At 46.6% G+C, this 27440-nt stretch overlaps 1 protein-coding gene across 2 annotated transcripts in view; it reads left to right on the top strand.

Moving 5' to 3' along the window:
* Positions 1-27440, top strand: part of LOC147098682 (netrin receptor UNC5B-a-like) — a 339224-nt gene that overhangs the window by 281978 nt on the left and 29806 nt on the right. The window contains exons 7-11 of one of the 2 annotated variants that reach the window (XM_085970681.1): positions 2022-2186; positions 5744-5776; positions 7781-7975; positions 11967-12353; positions 21861-21948. In XM_085970681.1, coding sequence (XP_085826807.1) covers positions 2022-2186; positions 5744-5776; positions 7781-7975; positions 11967-12353; positions 21861-21948 — 868 coding nt within the window. The remainder of the gene's footprint in view (positions 1-2021; positions 2187-5743; positions 5777-7780; positions 7976-11966; positions 12354-21860; positions 21949-27440) is intronic. The other variant, XM_085970682.1, reaches the window with a different exon arrangement.

Here is a 27440-nt window from a genome sequence, read left to right as displayed (position 1 = left end):
GATCAAGGGATATGGGGAGAAAGCAGGGACCGGGTACTGAGTTTGGATGATCAGCCATGATCGCATTGAATGGCGGAGCAGGCTCGAGGGGCCGAATGGCCTACTCCTGCTCCTATCTTCTATGTTGCTATGTATTTATCCAATTCCCTTTTGAACGTTACTGTTGTATTTGCTTGCACCGCCCTTTCATAGAAACATAGAAGATAGGAGCAGGAGTCGGCCATTCGGCCCCTCGAGCCTGCTCCGCCATTCAATGAGATCATGGCTGATCATCCAAATTCAGTACCCTGTCCCTGCCTTCTCCCCATATCTCTTGATCCCTTTAGCCTTAAGAAATATATCCAACTCCTTCTTGAATATATTTAATGAACTGGCCTCCACCGCCCTCTGTGGCAGAGAATTCCACAGGTTCACCACTCTCTGGGTGAAGAAATTCCTCCTCATTTCAGTCCTAAATGGCTTACCCCTTATCTGTAGATTATGACCCTACAAATACTGATTTCTTTCAGTTCCACCCTTTCATCAGACCCTATGTTCCCCGGCATCTCTGGGAGGTTATTTGTGTCCTCCTTTGTGAAGACAGAACCAAAATATCTATTTAGTTGGTCAGCCATTTCTTTGTTCCCCATTATAAATTCCCCTGATTCTGACTGCAAGGGACCTATGCTTGATTTCACCAATCTTTTTCTCTTTACATATCTATAAAAGCTTTTACCATCAGTTTTTATGTTCCCTGCAAGCTTACTCTCATATTATATTTTCCCCTTAATTAATCCCTTTGTCCTCCTTTGTTGAATCCTAAACTGCTCCCAATCCTCAGGATTATTGCTTTTTCTGGCCAATTTATATGTCCTCTCCTTGGATCTTATGCTATCCCTAATTTCCCTTATTAGCCACGGTTGAGTCACCTTTTTTGTTTTATTTTTATGCCAAACTGGGATGAACAAATTCTGTAGTTCATCCATTCGGTCTTTGAATGTTTGCCATTGCCTATCCACCGTCAACCCTTTGAGTGATATTCCCCAATCAATCCTACCCAACTCGCTCCTCAGACCATCGTAGTTTCCTTTATTTAAATTTAGGACCCTAGTCTCTGAGTCAACTACTTCATTCTCCATCTTAATGAAGAATTCGATCATATTATGATTGCTCCGACCCAAGGGGCCTCGTACAACAAGATTGCTAATTAATCCTTTCTCGTTACATAATACCCAGTCTAAGATGGCCTGATCTCTGGTTGGTTCCTCGACATATTGGTCCAGGAAACCATCCCGTAAACACTCCAGGAATTCCTCCTCCAGAGTATTGTTACTAATTTGGTTAGCCCAACCTCCTGCCAGTGGAAACATTTTCTCCCGATCTACTCTATATATTGGTTTCTGGTTGGATGCCAACTGGAACTTGATACCACTCTCTGAGTGAAGAGGTTTCTCCTGAATTCCTTATTGGATTTTTTAGTGACTAACTTATATTTATGACCCCTAGTTTTGGACTCCCCACACAAGTGGAAACATCTTCTCTACGTCTACCCTATCAAAGCCCCTTCATAATTTTAAAGACCTCTATCAGGTCACCCCTTAGCCTTCTCTTTTCTAGAGAAAAGAGCCCCAGCCTGTTCAATCTTTCCTGATCGTAGCTCCTTCTCAGTTCTGCTATTATCCTTGTAAATATGTTGATGCCCTTCCTCCAGTGCCTCTGTATCCCTTTTGAGAATGTGGAACTCGCTGCCACAGGGAGTGGTTGAGGCGAATAGCAGAGATGCATTTAAGAGGAGGCTGGATAAACACATGAGGGAGAAAGGAATAGAAGGATATGCTGATAGGGTGAGATGAAGAGGGGTTGGGGGAGGCTCGTGTGGAGCATAAACACCGGCACGGACCAGTGGGGCCGAATGGCCTGTTTCTGTGCCATACATTCGATGTAATTGTACGTAACTGTCAGCTGCAGCTCAATTCGGGCAGGTCCAGCTGTGACTGCGGCCCCGAGTCATTCTTCTGTTATTCCTTTCTGATGAAATGCAGTTGACGGCGGCTGGACCAACTGGAGCAAGTGGTCAGCTTGCAGTACCGAGTGCACCCACTGGAGGAGCCGCGAGTGCACGGAGCCCTCACCCAGAAATGGAGGCAAGGATTGCGTCGGCCTGGTGCTGGAGTCCAAAAACTGCACAGATGGCCTCTGTATGCAGAGTAAGTAGAATTTAAAAAAACCAGATTGCCATTGGACGGATTTCTCTGCAGGGGTGGACCCGAGCAGCAGGTAGGAGCTGGGCACATCACATGGACGCTGTGCTTGCAATGTGCTCAGGCTGCAGCACTATCCCTGATTAAACAGGCAATCCCCACTTCAGCTGCGCGCATACGGCCCAGGACTTTCAGAATGAGCACTGGGTCCAAAAAGTAAAAGGAGCTCCGCATCACCTCAATTTAATCTCAGACGCAATGATGGAAACAAAAAAAAAGACTTGCATTTCTCCAGCGCCTTTCACGATCACCGGACGTCCCAAAGCGCTTTGCAGCCAATGAAGTACTTTTTGAAGTCCAGCCACTGTTGTAATGTAGGAAATGCAGCTGCCAATTTGCGCACAGCAAGCTCCCACAACCAGCAATGTGATAATGACCAGATAATCTGTTTGAGTGATGTTGATTGAGGGATAAATATTGGCCCCAGGACACCGGGGAGACCTCCCCTGCTCGCACAAAGAAAGGTCTGGACTCATGTAAAGATGAATGAGTAATGTGGAACGTGTAAATGTTTCCATTCTGCGATAACGGAGCTTTTCATTCAATCTCTCTCTTTCTGCCTCACTCTGTTTAGCTATCCTTTCATTTTTTTCCCGCTGCCTCTGTGGGGGGATTGACAGGGTAGATGCTGAGAGGTTGTTTCCCCTGGCTGGAGAGCCTAGAACTAGGGGGCATAGTCTCAGGCTAAGGGGTCAGCCATTTAGGACTGAAATTTCTTCACTCAGAGGGTGGTGAATCTTTGGAATTCTCTACCCCAGAGGGCTGTGGAGGCTCAGTCATTGAGTATATTCCTCACAGCTTGTAGAAAATATCAGGGCATAAGGGAGAATTTCTACCCAAAATTCACAAAAATATACCCGGAATTCAGAAATTTGAATGACGACCAAAAACTCCCATACCTACTAGGGGAAGAGAGAAATTGTGTAACCTTAGCGGCACACTATGTTACAGCTTGCCATAAACAGAGGGACAACCACTAAATATAAGAAAAGAGTATATACAAATTATATATGAATGTATATTTATACACTCAGGGATATATCTGTTTATACACTGTATGGATAGATCTGTATTTTTGTGTACAACCATGAATGTTTTTCGATGCTTTGGCAACATAAGATGTACCTTGTCATGCCAATAAAGCAATTTGAATTGAATTGAATTGAGTATATTCAAGGCTGAGATCGATAGGTTTTTGGACTCTAGGGGAATCGAGGAAATATGGAGATCGGGCGGGAAAGTGGAGTTGAGGCCAAAGATCAGCCCTGATCTTATTGAATGGCGGAGCAGGCTTGAGGGGCCGTGTGGCCGACTCCTGCTCCTAATTCTTATGTTCTTAAGCCTCAAACTTAAGCTCCTCAAATTGGGAAGTTGATCCCTTTAGATGTTGTAGATATCGTTGCTTGGCCAGCTCAGCAACAGCAAGGGATGGTTGAGTGTTCCCTACCTTTCCCTCAGTCGACTTGAACCCACAACCTTCTGACACAGAGGCAAGAACCAACTAAGCCGGACATGGTGGGAAAAAAACTGCCTCACTAAAATCAAGATCATCCTCGAGAAACTGTGACGTGAGCTGGTCTTTATTCATATATCAATAGCTGAATCTTTGGTCAGCCCTGCGCGCCGTAAATAAACGCCTGAAAAGACCACAGTTGCTTAGTTGTCAGGTCAAATTAGCTCTTGTTCCCGGCACCACCGAGTAATAACCCCTCCGGACATATTTGCAGTGATTTGTCGAATCCAAAACCCTTCGAACCGTGTTTTCAAAACATTAAACAGAAAGCTAAAGGAGTCTTGACAGGCTCAATGGGCCTGTAGTCAAGTGTCTGCTCTGGGGACCAGCCTGTCCCACTTCCCGCTGACGCACACAAGGACACAACTCATTCACAATGCTCGGCTCTAGTTTCTAAAGCCTGTGTCACAGAGGTTCCCTGTCAGAAACTCCGCAAAGGATTCTGTATTTTCTCGCTGATTATGCAGCTAGGAGGTCGTGGCCATGAACAGCTATAAAGGACCGGCACCTTGTTGCTTTTAGGGGGAGGGGTTTTGTATGTCTCGCCTCTATATTAGAAATAGAGGGGGGAGTATTTCCTGTCACCGCTGTGTCCACCTGTGTGTTTCTGTCCCTACATGAGTGGGTTATCAAGTACATTTACACTGGACGATAGCAAAATACTGCGGATGCTGGAAATCCGAAATAACAACAGAAAAGGCTGGAAAAACTCAGCAGGCCAGGGCAACATCGGTGGAGAGAGAAACAGAGTTAACGTTTCAGGTCGAAGACCCTTCGTCAGAACTGGAAAAAAAGCAGGAAAAGGAACAGATTTTAAAGCAAGTTTAGGGGCTGGGAAAAGGGGGAGGGGATGAAAGAACAAAAGGGACGGTCAGTGATAGGATAGAAAGCAGGAGAGATTAAGAGACATTGAGAGACATTAAGAGATATTGAAGGCGAGAGGAGGTGGTAATGGGACAGGTTAAGGAACAAAGGATGGCTCTGGATGAAGTGTGAATTGCGCTGGCAGAATGAAGGACAGCTGCCCTGTGGGAGGGAAGAAGAAAAGGGCCAAACAAAAGTGTGGATACACTGGAGTTGGGGCTCAGAAGAATGGCACTTGAGTGAAGGTCCATAACATCCAAGTACTGATCTGCCCCTTTTCAGGGCTCCTATAAAACGTCGAGTTGACATAACAAGAAGTTGATAGGATTGGTATTCTAGAAAAGTGAGATCAAAGAGCCTGAAGGGTCTATAGCCTCCCAACCTATCTCCTCATCTGTCTGTCTCTGTTCGAGGGCTTTTAGACAAAGGTACGTGCTTTCCGCGCCTCCGCAACCTCCGCGCTCTGCTGCACAGGTTGGGTCTCCTGCAGTGTTGGAAACACAGAGCTCACCTTGCCTTGGCACACGGGATGAAAAGGGGCCGGTTGTGAATGAGATGTCACGTTGGGAGAGATGTCAGAGAAAATTGGCAGGCAAATCATCTCAGGCCACTTTCCCATGTGCAGTTCACAGCCTCTCTACCAAAGGTCACGTGGCTGCTTTCCGTAGACGTCTGTTACACACCTGTTCCTATCACATGACCACTTTCATGTAAATGTCTGTAAAACGCTTCGTCCTGTCACATGAAGCTAACCTCACAATGGCGATTGCGCGCTCAAGAAAAAGTGGCAGAACACTTTTAGTATGTGCAAACGAGCGTGTTAGAGAGTTCTAAACGAATCTCAGGATTCAGGTCACGTTAATACAATCCTTGGTCATCACCCTCACAATTTAGAATATTTTCTCAACCCTCCATCTTGTTGCATCCACATCCATTTATTATTTTGTATAGAATCAAAAAACAGTTTCTACCAAACTTCCTGTGTGAGTGAGCGGTGCTTTTCTGAGTATTAAAAGTATTGAGTGCTTTCATTTTATTTTCCTTGATTTTCTATTTTTTATGTACATTCAAACAATTTCATTTCATTCTCTTTCCATGTTGATTTTACTTTTGTTTTTTTTAACAGATAAAAAGCTATTAAATGAACCAAAAACCTCTAGTAAGTTCCCATTTCATTATTTCGCATTTATTTTTGTTTCTCTTAGTCACGTACAATAATCATTGACCGTGAGCCTGGGGCCTGGTACACTGCACCATGAATGTAGGTTAGACGCTGTCCTTCACCGTGAGCGATAACACTTCCGTATGTTTCTTAAGTTGTCTGGGACGTGAGAGCTAATGGAAGAGAGAGAGCGAGAGCTGAGCTAACTGGACAGCGCGTTTCTGTGCCTGGCACTGAACGTTTCCATGATCACTGCTTCCTGGCGACCAATCAGTGTTAAAATGTGTGTTGGCTCAATCTCGGTGTCAGTCTGACCCACTGTGGGGCGTTGAACATGACATTAGGCCATGGGATTACCTTTCCTTGCTGTTTTAGTGGAGGCATTAACCTCTGACATGAATCAGTCATTCATGAAAGAAAGACTTATGAAATAATACTAAGCGGCCTACGGGTGGCGCTGTCCAGGGAGAGTATAAATACTCGGGCACGGGCCCAGCTTGCGCAGGACATTCTTAACAGGAACTAGTGAAGGACACAACTAGACCTCCATGTTGGAAAACAGTTGATTAAAGCTTTGTTTAACGCTTAGACCAAGTGCCGAGTAGTTTTCTTACGTCAACCTCCACTTCTTTTAAAGTATTTTGGAGCGTCCGATAAAATAATAGAGAAAGGAATTTGAAACAGCGGCGTTGTGTCGGTATGTCTGGGCCCGGCAGTGTGATTTCAGGGCCCCGTGATGTAGCAGGTTTCCAACCCCCATGAAGACATCTACCTCGAATTTGTTCTGTGTGTCACACACTCCTTATTTGGGCTTGACCCTCTCAAGTCAGATTTCTCCATTATAAAGCTACCCGTCACACCCACGTCTACACACTTCTACCACTAGAACTCGGGGCCATCAATATAAGACAGTCGCCAACAAATCCAATCGGGAATTCAGGAGAAACTTCTTTACCCAGAGAGTGGTGAGAATGTGGAACTCGCTACCACAGGGCGTGGTTGAGGCGAATAGTATTGATGCATTTAAGGGGAAGCTAGATAAACACATGAGGGAGAAAGGAATAGAAGGATATGTTGATGGGGTGAGATGACGAGGGGTGGGAGGAGGCTGGTGTGGAGCATAAACACCGGCACGGACCTAGACTTTACATGGCAATGCCAGAGGAGATCCGCTAGTATGAAGAAGATCTGAATTTTTACTAAAATAAAAGGTGGTTGCAATCACTTTTAGGCTCCGGTTTACTATATGTCCTGGAGTTTGAAACTCTCACTGTGACAGTGCGGGAAATGAATTGGCTTATTAGAAGGCGACCCTCTGCACTAAATGGTTATTGTGCACGTGCTAAAAATATAAGATTCAATGAAAGGAATCACTGAAAGCAGTTTGCTTCCAAATTTGCTTTGTCCTTACAATGCATGTGATAATTTTTTTTAAACTGTGTACAGTTCTGGCCACCGCAAGGCTCTATTGGCCTTGGAAGGCGCGCCGCGCAGATTCGCCAGAATGCCACCAGGGCATCAAGGGTTAGATTATGAGGAGAGATTACACAAACTATGTTTGTATTCCCCGGAATATAGGAGGTTAAGAGGGGATGTGATTGAGGTTTTTAGGATTTTGAAAGGAATTGATAGGATAGACAGAAAGTAATGTATTCCGCTGGTAGGGGGAGTCTAGGGCAACGAGACATAACCTTAAAATCAGAGCCAGGCCATTCAGGAGAGAAGTTAGGAAACGCAAAGGGTGGTAGAAGTGTGGAACTCTCTCCCACCAAAAGCAGTGGATGCCAGCTCAATTAATAATAAATCTGAGATCAATTTTTGCTAGGTAAGGCTATTAAGGCATATGGAGCCAAGGTGGGAAGACGGAGTTAGGTCACAGATCAGCCATGATCTCATTGAATGGTGGAACAGGCTCAAAGGGCTGAATGGCCTCCTCCTGTTCCCATGTCCCTATGATTAATAAACACCGCTTACCTCTTGACCTTCCCTTGAACCCGATAGCCATGAATGCCAGCGGTGATGTCGCATTGTATGCGGGTCTGGTGGTGGCCGTGTTCGTCTTCGTAGTGATAATGCTGGTGCTCGGCATCATCGTGTACAAGAGGAGCTGCCGTGACTTCGACACCGACATCACCGACTCCTCCGCGGCTCTGACCGGAGGCTTCCAGCCCGTCAACTTCAAGACGACCCGGCATGGTGAGTAATCGAGAATCCGCTCGGCGCCGGCCGGTGTGTTCCTGCGATAGGAGCCGGGCTGCATTTGTATTAGACGGGCAAAGGATCCTAAGGCGCTTCACGGTCGGGGGTAGATTGAAGCCATAAAGAAAAGAAGGAAAGACTTGCATTTCTATAGCGCCTGTCACGACCTCAGGGCGTCCCAAAACACTTTACTGCCAATGAAGTGTAGCCACTGTTGTAATGTAGGAAACGCGGCAGCCAATTTGCACACAGCAAGCTCCCACAAACAGCAATGAGATAATGGCCAGATAATCTGTTTTAGTGATGCTGGTTGAGGGATAAATATTGGCCGCAGGACAACTCCCCTGCTCTTCTTCGAAATAGTGCCATGGGATCTTTTAAATCCACTTGAGAGCGCAGACAGGGCCTCGGTTTAACATCTCATCCAAAAGACGGCACCTCCGACAGTGCGGCACTCCCTCAGCACTGCACTGGGAATGTCAGCTTAGCTTTATGTGCTAAGTCTCTGGAGTGGGACTTGAACCCACGACCCTCTGACTCCGAGGCAAGGGTGCCGCCCACTGAGCCACGGCTGACACTGTAATTTAGGAAGTTGTGCCAAAAGTTTATAAAACATTGGTTCGGCCTCAGCTGGAGTATTGTGTGCAATTCTGGGCACCGCACTTTAGGAAGTGCCTTGACAAGGGTTTTAAATACCTGGGCTTAAACAGTGTGATGCAAACACCCTGTATAAGAGCAACCCTGACTGCCTGTTTACATCCACCTGAGCCACCAGATGGGACCTCACGCTCAAAACAACAGCAGAACCAGGAGGATCTGCCTCGGTTCTGTTCTCAGGTCCTGCAGTGGGGCTTGAACCCAGAACTAGCGGACATTCTGGCGTGAGGGCCACTAACTGAGCCAAGTTGACGCTACCCGTGGCTTATTACACTGAATGTGAAAAGCCGTGAATGATGAGGCTGCTCCATTAAAGGGATCACTCAAGGCTGACAGTATCACCTTAAACAGCATGCAGATGATCCCCAATTACCTGACGTTCCATAATCCATATACAAGATATTATCAATGTGCTGCCACTGCTCCCCTGGAGGTTAGCAAAAGCTCTTGGAAATATGTTCAGGTTTGCGTGAAATATGTGCCGAGTCGCCTCTGTGATTGTCCCGATTGGAATTACAGAATGCGCAGTTCAGGCTGTGAGGAGAAAGATTGCACGGAATGCTTATTTGTTAGCCCCAGTTCACAGGAATATTAATTCAAGCAGGGCATTTAGTGGCCAGGGAGCCGAACACTTATTAAACAAACCACGTCGAGGATTTACAAAGTCACTGGAGCATGGGGGATGATACTGAGCGAGAACTTTTGTAACTCACGCACCCCGCCCAATTCCAAAAGAAATCCTATCCAATGGGTGACTGGTGTTTAAAAACGTACCCCATTGCGCTCTCGAGGCACAATGTTTTGCCGATATAACCCAAACTACTGCGCCTTCACGTTTCCCCACGAGGATTTGGGGAATATTGGTGTCACACCAGCCCCTTGCCCCCACTCTCCCCCATTTTCATTACTGCCCTGTTCTCTGCTGAAAGCTGGGCAGAAATCATAGAATCAGACTGCACGGAAGGAGGCCGCTCTGCCCATCGTGCCTGTGCCGGCTCTTTGAAAGAGCTCTCCAATCAGTCCCACTCCCCCCTGCCCTTTCCCCATATTCCTGCAAATATTTCCTTTACAAGTATTTATCCAATTCCCTTTTGAAAGTTACTATTGAATCTGCTTCCACCGCCCTTTCAGGCAGCGCGTTCCAGATCACAACAACTCGCTGCAGAAAAACCTTAAATCTGTGTCCTCTGGTTACCGACTCTCGATGGCAGAGAAAGTCATATATCCAAATTTTCCGATGACACAACGATAGGCGGCATTGTAGGCAGTGTGGATGAAAGCATTGGACTCATCAGTCACCTGAGAACTCATTTTTAGTGTGGAAGCAAGTCATCCTCGGTTCCGAGGGACTGCCCAACAAGAGAAGAGGAGATGAAGCATAAAATTACAAAGGGATAGCGACAGATTAAGTGAATGGGCAAAACTGTGGCGAATGGATTTCAATGTAAGCAAACGCGAGGTCATCCACTTTGGACCTTAAAAGGATAGAACAGGGGACTTTCTAAATGGTGAAAAGCTATTTTTAAAAAAAACAGTGGATATCCAAAGAGACTTGGGGGTTCAGGTACATAGATCATTACAATGTCATGAACAGGCACAGAAAATAATCAAAAAGGCTAATGGAGTGCTGGCCTTTATATCTAGAGAACTAGAGTACAAGGGGGTAGAAGTTATGCTGCAGCTGTACAAAACCCTGGTTAGACCACATCCTTCACGTCCACCTGGGAGGGGGCAGATGGGGCCTCGGTTTAAGGTCACCAGGCAAGTGCTGCCTTCACTTTTTGTAACTTAAAAAGGCCCCTCTGGTTACCTGCTGCCTCTACTCAAGGAAGCTGCTAAGTGACACGTACACAGGAGAGATCACTTCCTCCAGAGAAGCAGTTAGTCACCTCCGCGTAATTGTTCTAATATTGACAAACATAATACTGTAGTTGCTGCCCGGGAAGTGACTGCCACAGAAAGATTTAATACCTGAGGCAAAAAGTGCAGCACAGGAAAGGAGCCATCAGTGGAGAGTTAAAACCCATACAGGCTGTAATTAATGTGGGCCAGACACTCCGTGCCAGCCAGGAATCACTGCGAGACGCCGGCAAATCTTTCTTTTTCGGATTATTGCGAAATTCCTGTATTTTCGAGCTGGGGAAGAGACAGGACTTCTTTGCGTAATTCAGCTGCCTGTGACATTTTTTTTATTCGTTCCAGTGATGTGGGCATCGCTGGCAAGGCCAGCATTTATTGCCCATCCCTAATTGCCCCTTGAGAAGGTGGTGGTGAGCTGCCTTCTTGACCCGGTGCAGTCCGAGTGGTGAAGGTGCTCCCACAGTGCTGTTAGGGAGGGAGTTCCAGGATTTTGACCCAGCGACGATGAAGGATCGGCCGATATACTTCCAAGTCAGGATGGTGTGTGACTTGGAGGGGAACTTGGAGGTGGTGGTGTTCCCATGCGCCTGCTGCCCTTGTCCTTCTAGGTGGAAGAGGTCGCGGGTTTGGGAGGTGCTGCCGAAGAAGCCTTGGCGAGTTGCTGCAGTGCATCTTCTAGATGGTACACACTGCAGCCACAGTGCACCGGTGGTGGAGGGAGTGAATGTTTAAGGTGGTGGATGGGGTGCCAATCAAACGGGCTGCTTTGTCCTGGATGGTGTCGAGCTTCTTGAGTGTTGTTGGAGCTGCAATCATCCAGGCAAGTGGAGAGTATTCCATCACACTCCTGACTTGTGCCTTGTAGATGGTGGAAAGGTTTGGGGAGTCAGGAGGTGAGACACTCGCCACAGAATACCCAGCCTCTGACCTGCTCTTGTTGCTACAGTATTTATGTGGCTAGTCCAGTTAAGTTTCTGGTCAATGCTGATCCCCAGGATGTTGATGGTGGGGGATTCAGTGATGGTAATACCATTGAATGTCAAGGGGCACGGACCTGCACCATGACAACTGTCAATTTAAGCACTATTTTTGCTCCATATGTAATTTTTTTTAAATATGCAAACTCCACTTGTGAGGGGAATTCCAAAACTCGGGGCCATCGATATAAGATGGTCAACGAATAAATCCAGTAAGGGATTCAGGAGCAACTCCTTTACCCAGAGAGTGGTGAGAATGGGGAACTTGTGGAGGTGTCGTGGCAACTAACATAGATACATTTCAGGGAAAACTCGATAAGTGCATGAGGGAGAAAGGAATAGAGGACATGGTGATAGGGGGCGATGAAGAGGGGTGGGAGGAGGCTCGTGTGGAGCATAAACACCAGCAGAGACCAGTTGGGCCGAATGGCCTGTTTCTGTGCTGTAGAGTTCGATGTAAATCTCATTGTATTTGTGTTTCTTCCCTGTTTCAGACAACTCACAGTTGCTGAGCTCATCGATGCAACCAGACCTGACGGCCAATGCTGGCACATATCGAGGGCCAATGTACACGCTGCAGGACACGGCTGACAAGATTCCGATGACCAACTCTCCGCTGTTGGACCCGTTGCCCAGCCTGAAGATCAAAGTCTACAATTCTTCCACCACCGCCTCTGTGCTGGTGGGTGGGATGGATCCTCCGGGCAAGGCCCCATTGGGGACCTACCCAGGAGGCAACAGCAGGGACAACAACGTTGTCATGAACATGAGGAACAAGGTGCTCAGCTCACAGCACCTGGGCACCATGCCCAGGGAGCCCGGGTACAGTGCCAGTGGGACCTTCGGCTGTCTGGGTGGACGACTCACAGTGCCCAATTCAGGTTTGTGACTTCGACTTGCAATGGGATTAAAAGAAAGAAAGACTTGCATTTCTACAGTGCCTTTTGACGTAAGGAAACTACTAGGCACTTGGTCTAAGCGTTAAACAAAGCTTTAATCAACTGTTTTACAACATGGAGGTCTAGCTGTGTCCTTCACTAGTTCCTGTTAAGAATGTCCTGCGCAAGCTGGGCCCGTGCCCGAGTATTGCTGGTAAAGGAGGGGATTAATGCAATGGAAAGGAAGGATATTAACTCGGATGAAACGGAATCTGTATGGGTAGAAATAAGAAATAGCATGGGGAGGAAAACGTTAGTGGGTGTGATATATAGGCCTCCAAATAGTAATATGGAGGTGAGGGAAGGCATAAAAAGGGAAATTAGAGAAGCGTGCGATAAGAGCACAGCTGTCATCATGGGTGACTTTAATTTACATATTGATTGGACTACCCAAATTAGTAAAAATTCTGAGGAGGAGGAATTCCTGGAATGTTTTCGGGACGGTTATCTGGACCAATATGTCGAGGAGCCGACTCGAGATCAGGCCGTTTTAGACTGGGTATTGTGCAATGAGAAGGGACTTATCAGCAATCTTCTTGTACGAGGCCCCTTGGGTCAGAGCGATCATAATATGATCGAGCTCTCAGTCGAGATGGAGAGTGAGGAAATTGAATCAGAGACTAAGGTCCAGAACTTAAATAAAGGGAATTACGAGGGTATGAGACGGGAATTGGGTAAGATTGATTGGGTGGTGTTTCTGGGGGGATTGACAGTGGAGAGACAATGGCAAGCATTCAAAGATAGAATGGAAGAATTCCAGAACATGTTTATACCGGTTTGGCATAAAAATAAACCTAAAAAGGTGACTCAACCGTGGATAACGAGGGAAATTAGGGACAGCATAAAATCAAAAAAAAGGGCATATCAACTGGCAAAAAAAAGCACCAGACCGGAAGATTGGGGGCAGTACAGGATACAGCAAAAGAGGACAAAGGGATTAATCAGGAAGGGGAAAATAGAATACGAAAGTAAACTTGCAGCAAACATAAAGACAGACTGCAAAAGCTTTTATCGGTATATCAGGAGGAAAAGACTGGTAAAATCCCAAGTCGGTCCCTTGCAGTCCGATTCGGGAGAATATATAATGGAGAATAAGGAAATGGCAGACCAATTAAACTCATACTTTGGTTCTGTATTCACAAAGGAGGACACAAATAACCTCCCAGGAATATCGGCAAACATAGGGACTAATGAGAGGGAGGAGCTGACAGAAATTAGTATCTCTAGGGATATGGTGTTGGGTAAGTTGAGGGGACTGAAGGCCGACAAATCCCCGGGGCCTGATAAACTACATCCTAGGGTACTTAAGGAGGTGGCCCTGGAGATAGCAGATGCTCTAAGGATCATCTTCCGGAACTCCATTGACTCGGGAACAGTACCCGTGGATTGGAGGGTAGCTAATGTTACCCCAATATTTAAAAAGGGGGGTAGAGAGAAAGCAGGGAATTATAGACCAGTAAGCCTTACATCGGTTGTGGGCAAAATGCTAGAGTCCATTATTAAGGATAAAATAGCGGAGCACTTGACAAATGGGGAAAGGATCGGACAGAGTCAACATGGATTTACAAAGGGTAAATCGTGTTTGACTAATCTGCTGGAATTTTTTGAGGAAGTAACTGGTAAAATAGATGGGGGAGAGCCAGTGGATGTGGTGTACCTTGACTTCCAGAAAGCCTTCGATAAGGTTCCACACAAAAGATTATCATGCAAAATTAAGGCTCATGGGATTGGGGGCAAAGTGTTAACGTGGATAGAGAACTGGCTGGCGGATAGAAAACAGAGAGTTGGAATAAACGGCTCGTTTTCGGAGTGGCAGGCAGTGACCAGCGGGGTGCCGCAAGGATCTGTCCTGGGACCCCAGCTGTTCACAATATATATAAATGATCTGGATCAGGGAATTGGATGCAATATTTCCAAATTCGCTGACGACACTAAACTAGGAGGAGGGGTGGGCTCTGATGAGGATGTCAGGAGGCTACAGTGCGATTTGGACAGGTTGGGGGAATGGGCGGATACGTGGCAGATGCACTATAATGTGGATAAATGCGAGGTTATCCACTTTGGGGGTAAAAACAGGAGGGTAGATTATTATCTAAATGGCAATAGATTGGGAGATGGGGAAGTGCAGAGGGACCTGGGTGTTCTTGTGCACCAGTCACTGAAGGAGAGCATGCAGGTGCAACAGGCGATTAAGAAGGCAAATGGTATGTTGGCCTTCATATCAAGGGGGTTCGAGTATAGGAATAGGGATACCTTACTACAGCTGTACAAGGTGCTGGTGAGACCGCATCTGGAGTATTGTGTACAGTTTTGGTCGCCCCATCTGCGGAAGGATGTTCTTGCCATGGAAAGAGTGCAACGGCGATTCACCAGGCTGATACCTGGAATGGCGGGAATGACCTACGAAGAGAGATTAAATAGTTTGGGCTTGTACTCACTGGAGTTTAGAAGATTGAGAGGGGATCTCATCGAAACATATAAAATTATGGCAGGCCTGGACAGGCTGAATTCAGAGAGAATGTTTCCAATGGCCGGGGAGCACAGAACCAGGGGCCACAGTCTAAAAATAGCGGGCAAATCATTTAAAACAGAGATGAGGAAGAATTTCTTCACTCAAAGAGTGGTGAGCCTGTGGAATTCCCTGCCACAGAGGGCTGTGAAGGCTAATTCAATAAATATTTTCAAGAGAGAATTGGATATATTTCTGAAGGCTAAGGGGATTAAGGGTTACGGAGAAAAGGCGGGGACGGGGTACTGAACTGGTAAGATCAGCTATGATCTCAGACGAAGATCAGCCATGATCTCATTGAATGGCGGAGCAGGCTCGAAGGGCCGAATGGCCTACTCCTGTTCCTATCTCTATGTTTCTATGTTTCTATTTATACTCTCCCTGGACAGCGCCACCTGTAGGCCGCTCAGTATTATTTCATAAGTCTTTCTTTCATGAATGACTGATTCATGTCACCTTTCATGACCTCAGGACGTCCCAAAGCGCTTTACAACCAATTGGGATATGGGGAGAAGGCAGGGACAGGGTACTGAATTTGGATGATCAGCCATGATCTCATTGAATGGTGGAACAGGCTCGAGGGGCCGAATGGCCTGCTCCTGCTCCTACTATGTTTCTATGAAGTACTTTTGAAGTGTAGTCACTGTTGTAATGTAGGAAACGCGGCAACCAATTTGCACACAGCAAACTCCCACAAACAGCAATGTGATAATGACCAGATCATCTGTTTTAGTGATATTGGTTAAGAACATAAGAAATAGGAGCAGGAGTCGGCCATTTGGCCCTTCGAGCCTGCTCCGCCATTCAATGAGATCATGGCTGATCTTCTGCCTCAACTCCATTCACCGGCCTTATCGCCATATCCCTATTGACTTCTGTTTTGAATATACCCAATGACTGAGCCTCCACAGCCCTCTGTGGTAGAGAATTCCAAAGATTCACCACCCTCTGTGTGAAGAAATTTCTTCTCATCTCAGTCCTGAATGGCCTACCCTTAATCCTGAGGCTGTGGCCCCTGGTTCTAGACTCCCCAGCCAAGGGAAACATTCTCCCAGCATCCACCCTATCAAGCCCTGTAATAATTTTGTATGCTTCAATGAGATCCCCTCTCATTCTTCTGAATTCAAGAGAATACAGGCCTAGTTTACTCAACCTCTTCTCATACTACAGTCCCACCATCCCAGAAATCAATCTTGTGAACCTTTGTTGCACTCCCTCTATGGCAAGTATATCCTTCCTTAGGTAAGGAGACCAAAATTGTACACAGTACTCCAGGTGTGGTCTCACCAAGGCCCTATATAATTGGAGTAAGACTTCTTTACTCCTGTACTCAAATCCTCTGTTGAGGGATAAATACCGGCCAGGCCACCGAAGAGAACTCCCAATCGTGCCGTGGGATCGTTAACGTCCACCTGAGAGAGCAGACGGGCCCTCGGCTGCAACAACTTGCATTGATGTAGCGCCTTTAATGTGGGGAAACGTCCCAAGGCATTTTGCAGGAGCGTCATCAGACCAAAATTGACCCCGAGCCACATAAGGGGACACTTGGAGAGGTCACTAAAAGTTTATGTCAGTGAGATAGGTTTTAAGGAGCGTCTTAAAGGAGGAGCGAGAGGTAGCGAGGCGGAGAGGTTTAGGGAGGGAATTCCAGAGCTTAGGGCCCAGGCAGCTGAAGGCGCGGCCGCCAATGGTGGAGCGATTAAAATTGGGGGATGCGCAAGAGGCCAGAATTGGAGGAGCGCAGAGATCTCGGAGGGTAGTGGGGCTGGAGGAGGTTTACAGAGATAGGGAGGGGCGAGACCATGGGGGGCTTTGAAACCAAGATGAGAATTTTAATATCGAGGCATTGCTGGACCGTGAGCCAATGTAGGTCAGCTACTGCAGCTGACATCTAACTAGTGATTTATAAACTTGAGGGCCTTGATAGCTGAGGGCACACCGCCAGCAACAGCCGTTGTGTGTACCTCCGCTCTGTATGACCAGTGTGTTTCAGATGTCAGCTATAGCATAATAGGGCACATGACAGAGACAATAATGGCTTTCTGGCAGTGACTGCAAGGCAGTAAATCTGATCCGGGCTTCAAATACAACCAGAGTGATTGAGGGAATGGAGGGATTGGATTATGAGGAGTGATTATGTAAATTGGGCAGGTTCTCACTGGTAAAGAGAAGGTTGAGAGGTGATTTGATCGCTGTTTTTGGATTCTAAAGGATCTGGCTAATGTCGACCATGACGAGCTCTTTCACCTTGTCCAGAACAGTAGAACAAGAGGACACAGCCTGGGCTTGAAGACGGGTAAATTCAAAACTAATCTGATAGGGTGGTGGATACAGATTCAATAGCAGCCTTCAAAGAGGGAATTGGATAAATACTTGAAGGAGAAAAAATTTGCAGGGATATGGGGAAAGAGCGGGGGAGTGGGACTAACTGGATTGCTCTTCGAAAGAGCCGGCGCAGACTCGATGGGTCGAATGGCCTCCTTCTGTGCTGTGCTATTCTATGATTCTATGAATGCTTAACACACTCACAGCATTCCTCTGTGCTGCAGTTAACCTGTTCACCTGCACTTCAGTGATGGATTCCTGGCAGCATTTTAATCAAGGGGCTTAGCTGGCATCAGATTTAAGATCAAAAGGTTTATAAATGTCATCTTGAGAGAGGAGATTACAGCCTGGGAATCAGTCCAGGGTATTTTCTTCATTGTTTTATATATCGTAAAGTTCATAGGTGTTTCTATTCGGATTCAGTACAGTGTTACGCTGATAGAGTCAGATGAGGAAGGATGGGAGGAGGCTCGAGTGGAGCATAAACACCGGCATGGACTGGTTGGGGAGAATTTGGATGATCAGCCATGATCTCATTAAATGGTGGAGCAGGCTCGAGGGGCCGAATGGCCTACTCCTGCTCCTATCTTCTATGTTTCTATGAATGGCCTAGAACATAAAAAATAGGGGCAGGAATAGCCACGGCCCCTCGAGCCTGCTCCGCCATTCAATAAGATCATGGCTGATCTTGGGCTCAAAGCCACTTCCCTGCCCGCTCCCCATAACCCTTCACTCCCTCACCATGCCTATTTCTGTGCTGTATATTCTATGTAATTCTGGACTATTTTTGCACACACACCACCTGTCTTGCAGAAGCTGATGCTCGCCCACTCCATGTCCCACACGCAGCACAATGTTCATGTTGCAGGGTGTGATTTTCTCCCATCGGCAGAAGGCTCAGCGCTGTCCTGAATCCCTGCGTCTCCTCGAAGCAATCACGCTTCGCTAGTGGCACTCCTGCGTCCGAACACCCAGGGGCAGCTGTAAATCCATCATTGTCACGGGACACTGAGTTAAACCAAGTCTCGAAAGCTACGAGGTTCAATCCCTGCTCTGTGCTGTCTCAGCTAATCTCACCCAGGATAGCAGTGGTCACACTGGAGTTAGCTTCAGCGCCGCCAGGCTAGGGAGCGAGGGGAAATGACTTCTGGTGGCGCTGTCCAGAGAGAGTATAAATACTCGGGCATGGGCCCAGCTTGCTCAGGACATTCTTTAACAGGAACTAGTGAAGGACACGACTAGATCTCCATGTTGAAAAACAGTTGATTAAAGCCTTGTTTAACGCTTAGACCAAGTGCCTAGTAGTTTTCTTACGTCAACTACGTTAAAGGCGCTATATAAATGCAAGTTGTTGTTGTTTATATTGGGCCCTTTCCCAGGTCTGTCGGAAGATCTTCACGTACTGGTGAAGTGCAACTCTTGTGTCAACAAATGGGCAGCCATTTTATGCACGGAAATGAGAGTGTGAATGGTTAATCTGTTTGTGGTTGAGGGAGGGACGTTGGCTGAGGCTCCAGGAGAACTCCCTACTCTTCGATAGATGGGATCTTTAACGTCTATGTGAACCAGCCGTAGAGGCATGGAGGGAGAGGGTGGGGTTTTGAACTTGCAACCTTCTGACTTCACGATGGGAGTTCTCCTCACTGAGCCAAAATGGTAACCGGGCATTTTTTTCCCCCCCATTGGCCCAGAAATTCGGGTCGGGGGCTTCCCGCGGGTGCAAGCCTCCGACCTGCACTTACCTAGCGCGCCGGCCGTTGAGCTGTGGGCCTGCATGGGATTCCGATCCTGGGCCTCCTCCAGCTGCCGTCGCGCAGTGCCCGCGTATCCCAGGGGCGCAGTTAGTTCGAAGCGTCCCCTGGGATCACGTGGGCCACGGAGAGCCAATCGGAGCAGGGGATCTGTATTCATAGATTTGATAGGAAAACTTGTCAAATCTATGAATACAATTCAGCCCCAAAACATAACTAAAACTTCAAATAATTTTTTTAAAAATCACATTTTTAAAATAACTATAAATTACATAAAATAACTATTTTAAACAATAATTTAAATTTTTGAAAAAATTTATTACAGTTTCTAACGGGGATAAAAATAAACTTACCTTTTTTTATAGTATTTAAAAATAATAAACCTGTGGAAAAAATGTTTTAATTTTACTTAATTCACCACTTACCTTGTTAAAAGCAGGCCTTGCGACTGCTTTTTAGAAGCGCAGCTGCTGGAGACTTACCTTCCCGGAGAAACCTGGAAAAAAAACGGAAGTTCCAGGCGTACGCGCTGCCTCTCCGGCGCACGCGTTCGACCTGTGAACCCCTTCCTTTAAGGGAACAGAAGTTCCGGTTTCCCGCGCATGCGCAGTGCATGCACGAAACCGGCATTTCCGTTGGGCCTACGCGTGAGTACCCAGCGCGTACTCACCCGTGGAGACCCGAAGTTTTGGCCCATTATGTTTCAGACTCCAAATGAATGCCCCGCCCCGTCCCCTCCCCCCACCCCCGCCCCCCCATTAAACAAGCCTAAGTCTGAGACCAATTCGGAGTCTTGGCCCCGAGACAGTAATTCTATAATCTCAGCATTAACCTCTGCGGTGCAGGAAAAAATGCAGACCAGCCAGATAGTTTTCTGCTCGTGCCTGTATATTGAATGACAAAGCTATTGTTGGAGGTCGTGTGGGGGCCTGATTTCGTGTGTACGTGCTTACTAGCCTCCTTCTCAGGAATCTCTTGTCTGCTACCGTCAAATCATGCCTGGCAGGAGCAATTCAGGTGCGGTTCGACTGGTATGTGCCGTAGAAGGGGGAAAGAGGAGGGGGATGAGTTCTAACGCGCGGCGGAAAATGTAACGCTAGATTTAGCAAAATGATACCCGAGGCCAACACGGTCCTTTCATTTAAGAGTACTTGGCTCTTGGCCACCACACACACTGGGTCTCACACAGCTGCTGATACAGTGTACTGCAGAAAGTAATGGGGGCGGACCGAGGAAACACTGCGGCCTTGCTATCATGTTCAGATTGCGCTAAAACTCCCCCGACCATGCTAATTTCAGGTCAGCGGGATATTCCCGCCTCAGTATTATATAGCGGCCGGGAATCTTATTTCATAACTACTCCCGTCTCCATTCAGACAAGGAGAGACGGTCTGTTGGCTTGGATCCAAGGCCAATTATTGGATTCACATGTAAACCAACATTTATTTTTCCAGTTCATTATCATTTCCTGTTTTCAATGCTGAGTGAGATGCAATCTTCTGCTCCTGTGCTAACATCAAAAAAAAATCTCAGAGCAGAAAATGCCAACAATAACACAATGGTATGAAATTTATATTTATGATAAATGTCATCTGCCAACTACATTAGCTGAAAACCAGCCTTCCATTGCAGTTATCCTGTCAAACGGGTTTCATTACTTTTGGCACTCGCAATCTCTAAATGTCAAGATTACTAGAGATTAAAAACACCCTGAGCAGTTTGATGCACATTTATATAAAACCCTTACAGCAAGCTGCTAGGACGTTTCAGCGACAATTACTCTCAAAGTCACAGTTGACCCACCACGTCACCAAGTATCATTGAGAAATGCAAATATTCCACCCAATTGTTGCCTTAATATTGCAAACTATTCCATCTCAGGTGGACGTAAAAGATCCCGCGGCACTATTTCGAAGAAGAGCAGGGGGGAGTTCTCCCCGGTGTCCTGGGGCCAATATTTATCCCTCAATCAACATCACTAAAAAACAGATGATCTGGCCATTATCACATTGCTGTTTGTGGGAGCTTGCTGTGCACAAATTGGCTGCCGCGTTTCCCACATTACAACAGTGACTACGCTTCAGAAAAAGTGCTTCTTTGGCTGTGAAGCGCTTTGAGATGTCTGTCGGCCGTGAAAGGCGCTATATAAATGGAAGTCTTTCTTTCTTTTACAATGACCGCACCATGTGATATTTGTCTGCCTGTCTCTATTTATCAATCTTTGTAAAGTCTTGTGTCCAGTCCTCCTGCCACTTGCCCACGACTCTGGCAGATAAAGTACCATTGAATCGAGAGTACTTAACGCTCATTTTGAAATGTTGAAAAGGAAGAACTTGCATTTCTATAGCATCTTTCACGACCTCAGGGCGTCCCAAAGCGCTTTACAGCCAGTGAAGTACTTTTTGAAGTGTAGTCACTGTTGTAATGTAGGAAATCCGGCAGCCAATTTGCACACAGCAAGCTCCCACAAACAGCAATGTGATAATGACCAGATAATCTGTTTTAGTGATATTGGTTGAGGGATAAATATTGGCCCCAGGACACCGGGGAGAACTCCCCTGCTCTTCTTCGAAACAGTGCAGTGGGATCTTTTATGTCCACCTGAGAGGGCAGGCAGAGCCTCGGCTTAGCGTCTCATCCGAAAGACGGCCCCTTCGACAGTGGAGCACTCCCTCAGCACTGCACTGGGCGTGTCAGCCTGGATTATGTGCTCAAGTCCCTGAACTGTGACGTGAACCGATGACCTCCTCATTCAGAGGGGAGAGTGCTACCAGCTGAGCCATGGCTGACACCAGGCACCAGAATATTTTCTAACCCATGTTACTTCACTTCAGTTGCAAATCTTTCCTTTCTTGTTCCAAACAGGCGTCAGCTTACTGGTACCGCAGGGAGCGATTCCACAGGGCAAGTTCTACGAAATGTATCTGATAATCAACAAGAGAGAAAATACACTGTGAGTACCACGCTTCCCAACGTGAATCTATGCCGCACTTACATGGTGACTATAAACAATGCAACTACACACTCAGCATGGCTTGAAGCTTGGTTTCAAATCCCTCCATGGCCTCGCCCCTCCCCATCTCTGTAACCTCTTTCAGCCCTACAACCCTCCGAGATCTCTGCACTCCTCCAATTCTGGCCTCTTGAACATCCCCGATTTTAATCACTCCAGCATTGGTGGCCGTGCCTTCAACTGCCAAGGCCCTAAGCTCTGGAATTCTCTCCCTAAACCTCTCCGCCTCTCTACCACTCTCTCCTTTACGACACTCCTTAAAACCTACCTCTTTGACCAAGCTTTTGGTCACCTGCCCTAATATCTCCTTATGTGGCTCGGTGTCAAATTTTGTTTGACAATCGCTCCTGTGAAGCGCCTTGGGACTTTTTACTATGTTAAAGGCGCTATATAAATGTAAGTTGCTGTTGTGGGTCCCACACCATTCAATTACAGAAACACAGTAATGTATAGCTTAGAACAAAAAAATTGGGTAGTTGCCTGTGTGAAAATGGCGTAAATGAGAATATTCAGACTGAATTTTACCAATCGGAACTTCTAACCATTTAGCACAGTTCTTAAACAGTCTTGGTTTTCAAATTCCAACGTTAATCTCTTTCTGGATTAAATTGCACCAGGACTACACTGTGCGCAGAAAGGACGACTTTCTCATTTACTTGTATTAAAGACAAATATTGGGTGATTGCTGTACTGGGATCTGTTTTTGTTGCACGTATTTGCTAATTTTTTAAAATATTGCAAGGTCTGTGGGCGGGGAAACAGGATATAATTTTAGGAATGTCTTCTCAAGGTGAGTAATTGGTATGGGATCTGCATTCAGTGTTCTTCTAATAACAGCTCGTGTACATCGGGGAGCTGGTCCGCACAGCCTGCTCAGTGATTGAGAAAACCTGATGATTCCATTGGGTTGTTTTACTATCGCAAGTAAACCGTAAAAAGCGCGTCTACATATGTGTAAATGCTCCTACATGTGGTGGTATGTGTTGTTCACCTGCTGATTGGGGTTAGGGGGGCCACTACTGCAGTGACCCCAGCCTGTGGGGTCTGGTTGCCCCACTAACAATGCTGCACTCGCACAGGGTATTGGCTGAAAATCCGATTCTGCCGACAGTATCTTTCTCAGGTTGTACACTGTTGCAAAATGCATTTCGTGCCCAGTGCGTGGGCAGGAGTAAGGAACAGGATGCCTAACAACAACACCTTGCATTTATATAGCACCTTTAACATAGTACAATGTCCCACGGGACTTCACAAATGCATAATCGGACAAAATTGGAGATACTAGGACAGGTAGAGATAGATTTTAAGGAGCGCCTTAAAGGAGGAGAGAGGCAGAGAGGTTTAGGGAGGGAATTCCAGAGCTTAGGGCCCAGGCAGCTGAAGGCACGGCTGCCAATGGTGGAGCGATTAAAATCGGGGATGCACAAGAGGCCAGAATTGGAGGAGCGCAGAGATCTGGGAGGGTTGTAAACCTGGAGGAGGTTACAGAGACAGGGACACGTGAGCAGGGAGGAGCTGAAACTGTAAGCTCTTGGCTCCACCATCCTCGTCAATCATGTCCGCTCAGCCGGTTCAAACCTTGGCCTTTGTGACATAGCTGGGTGTTCTGACTCAAATCGAATAATATTCTCGCCCGCTCCTCCCAGGATATGGCCTTGAAGCACTGCTGATTCATTGGCCAGGGCTCTTCCTCCTGTCCCGGCGATGACGGAGCAGCGTTCCCCAGGCGCGGGACTCCCCAGTATCAGGCCCTAGTGTCCAGCCTCGCTGAAGGATTCCAGAAGCGCGGGGCCGGTGACTGCGGGGGAAGATTTCCTCTCTGCGCTCGGCACTCTTCATGGACGGGCTTCCGATTTTGGTACCCGTAGCCTACAGAGGAAATTTCCACCACTTGTAACCTTTTACGGCTGCAATTATATTCAGCTTCACCTTGAGGGTTTTGGACAGGGATCGCGGGCCACAGCTTCCTGCCCAAAGTCACCCATGAGCGACTGTTGCTATCAGTTACCTGGTTTGAAAAGTGTTGGCACAAGTGAATTATTTCAAGTAGAGCCAATTAATTTGCTATATTAATGTTCAGTGCAACGTATCTTATAAGCTGCGCACTAAGGGACTCGAATCCTTTTTGATTGATATGCACCACTGGCTCTTTCAAGGGAGTTCATACCAGGATCTGTGTGCACTCCATTTAGCCAGCAGTTTTGGAAATCCAATTGATACGTAGAGGGGCTGTTGCCTTGACAATGGCTGCCCATTTTAATTATATAAAACACTAGTTGATCGCTTGTGGCATTGCACACAGGGAGTGAAGATTAAGTGTAGGTTTACGGGGAAATTACGACCTCAATTGACCTCTAGGGGAATCGAGGGATATGGGGATCAGGCAGGAGAGTGGAGTTCGGAACAGGAGGAGGCCATTCAGCCCCTCGAGCCTGTTTCGCCAGTCAGTGAGGTTATGTCTGATCTGCGACCTAACTTCATATACCCGCCTTTGGCCCACAACCCTTAATACCTTTGGTTAACAAACATCTATCAATCTCAGATTTAAAATTAACAATTGATCTAGCATCAATTGCCATTTGCAGAAGAGAGTTCCAAACTTCTACCACCCTTTGTGTGTAGAATTGTTTCCTAATTTCATTCCTGAAAGGTCTGGCTCTAATTTTTAGACTGTGCTCCCTAGTTCTAGAATCTCCAACCAACGGAAATAGTTTCTCTCTATCGACCCTATCTGTTCCCCTTAATATCCTGAAAACTTCGATTCGATCAGATCACCCATTAAATTTCTGAGTTCTAGAGAATACAACCCTAATTTGTGTAATCTCTCCTCGTAACTTAACCCTTGAAGTTGAGGTCGTAGATCAGCCATGATCTTATTGAGTGGCGGAGCAGGCTCAAAAGGCTGTATGGCCGACTCCTGCTCCTAATTCTTATGTTCTGATGTTGTTAGAGCGGCAATTTCACCAGAGCATGTAGACATAATTCAGTCCCTTTTTTTAAAGTTATACATCCTGGCCTTATTTTTTATATACTTTGATTTTTATTTATAGATAAATAACACAAAACATATCTGGCAACTTGAGAAGCAGAAAAAATGGAGTTAGTTAGAGCATAGACGTTTCTGTGCCGTACCAGCTGATGAACTGGGAGACACAAAACCCGAGCACTACAGCGCCACCACCGGCAGAAGGGTGTAATTACAGCGTGACCAGTTGACATAGGCACATCATAAATGTGGACATAGACGTCTATAATGGAAGCATGTGCAGACGTAAGATTTTTAATCTATCAATAGGTGTGCCCTCAATTGGATACAGCTGCTTTTTGCATCCAAGTTGGCATTATGGGATGGGTTTTCTCAGGAATGGGCGCAGAGGTCACCAGGCCCTGCAATGGACAATCATGCGTGACCCAAAACTCTGCGATGTCAAATTCCAAATTTGCACGTAGCATCATAGAATGGTTACAGCACAGAAGGAGGCCATTCAGCCCGTCGAGTCCATGCCGGCTCTCTGCAAGAGCACTTCAGCTAGTCCCACTCCCCCACCCTTTCCCCGGAGCCCTGCAAAATTTTTTCCTTCAGGTACTTATCCAATTCCCCTTTTGAAAGCCGTGATTGAGTCTGCCTCCACCGCCCTTTCAGGCAGTGCATTCCAGATCCGAACCACTCGCTGCGTAAAAAAGTTTTTCCTCAGGTCGCCTTTGGTTCTTCTGTCAATCACCTTAAATCTGTGTCCTCTGGTTCTCGACCCTTCCGCCAAAGGGAACAGTTTCTCTCTATCTACTCTGTCCAGACCCCTCATGATTTTGAACACCTCTATCAAATCTCCTCTCAACATTCTCTGCTCCAAGGAAAACAACCCCAGCTTCTCCAGTCTATCCATGTAACTGAAATCCCTCATCCCTGGAATCATTCTCAAAAATCTTTTCTGCACCCTCTCTAGGGCCTTCACATGCTTCCTAAAGTGCGGGGCCCAGAATTGGACACAATACTCCAGTTGAGGCCGAACCAGTGTTTTATACAGGTTCATCGTAACTTCCTTGCTTTTGTACTCTATACCTCTAGTTATGAAGCCCAGGATCCCGTATGCATTTCTCAACCTGCCACCTTCAACAATTTGTGCACATATACCCCCAGGTCTCTCATAGAAACATAGAAGATAGGAGCAGGAGTAGGCCATTCGGCCCCTCGAGCCTGCTCCGCCATTCAATGTGATCATGGCTGATCATCCAAATTCAGTAACCTGTCCCTGCTTTCTCCCTATACTCCTTGATCCCTTTAGTCTTAAGAAATATATCCAACTCCTTCTTGAATATATTTAATTAATTGGCCTCAACTGCCTTCTGTGGTAGAGAATTCCACAGGTTCACCACTCTCTGGGTGAAGAAATTCCTCCTCATTTCTGTCCTAAATGGCTTACCCCTTATCCTTAGACTGTGACCCCTGGTTCTGGACTCCCTGCCATCGGGAACATCCTTCCTGCATCTAGTCTGTCCAGTCCTGTCAGAATTTTATAAGTTTCAATGAGATCCCCTCTCATTCTTCTAAACTCCAGCGAGTATAAGCCCAATCGACCCAATCTCTCCTCATACGTCATTCCTGCCATCCCAGGTATCAGCCTGGTGAATCTTCGCTGAACTCCTTCCATGGCAAGAACATTCTTCCTCAGATAAGGCGACCAAAACTGCACACAATACTCAAGGTGTGGTCTCACCAAGGCCCTGTACAACTGCAGCAAGACATCCTTGTTCCTGTACTCAAACCCTCTCGCTACGAAGGCCAACATACCATTTGCTAACATACTCTCTGCTCATGCACCCACTTTAGGATTGTACCCTTTAGTTTATATTGCCTCTCCTCGTTCTTCCTACCAAAATGTATCACTTTGCACTTTTCTGCGTTAAATTTCCACTGCCACGTGTCCGCCCATTCCACCAGCCTGTCTATGTCCTCTTGAAGTCTGTCACTCTCCTCCTCACCACTCAGTACACTCCCAGGGCAATGTTCATATCAGGTTCCTCTCCTGCCCCATTTTAACAGAATAATTAACTCATTTAACATAAAACAAACGAGTTAATAGTTAACCCTTTAAAAATAGCAAGAGCGAGGAACTTTTGTATAAATAAAACTATCCAGGGCAGTTTTTGCTCTGCTGTTCGGTACAATGCAGATCTTTAGAGTTGAATCCTACAATCATCGCAGATCCTCACATGATAGGAGCCCACAAGGGGAGCTTGGATACAGATTCCAGCGTACTGTTTAGGGGCCCAGGTGACATTCCGGGAGCATCAAGTGGTTAAACTTACTCCACAAATTGGCCTGGGAGCTCAAAAGGAATTTGTAATGAAAACTAAACAATAACCAGGGTTGGCTCTTCAGGGAGAAGGGTGGGATTGGCACACGTTCCCTACATCTCAAGCTATCAGACCAC

The sequence above is a fragment of the Somniosus microcephalus genome, chromosome 29, assembly GCF_052327205.1.
Source record: "Somniosus microcephalus isolate GS21.2 chromosome 29, FLI_Smic_1.0, whole genome shotgun sequence".
Classification (NCBI taxonomy): domain Eukaryota; kingdom Metazoa; phylum Chordata; class Chondrichthyes; order Squaliformes; family Somniosidae; genus Somniosus; species Somniosus microcephalus.
Note: the sequence above shows the minus strand (reverse complement) of the source record. Positions and strands in the feature narration are given on the sequence as shown.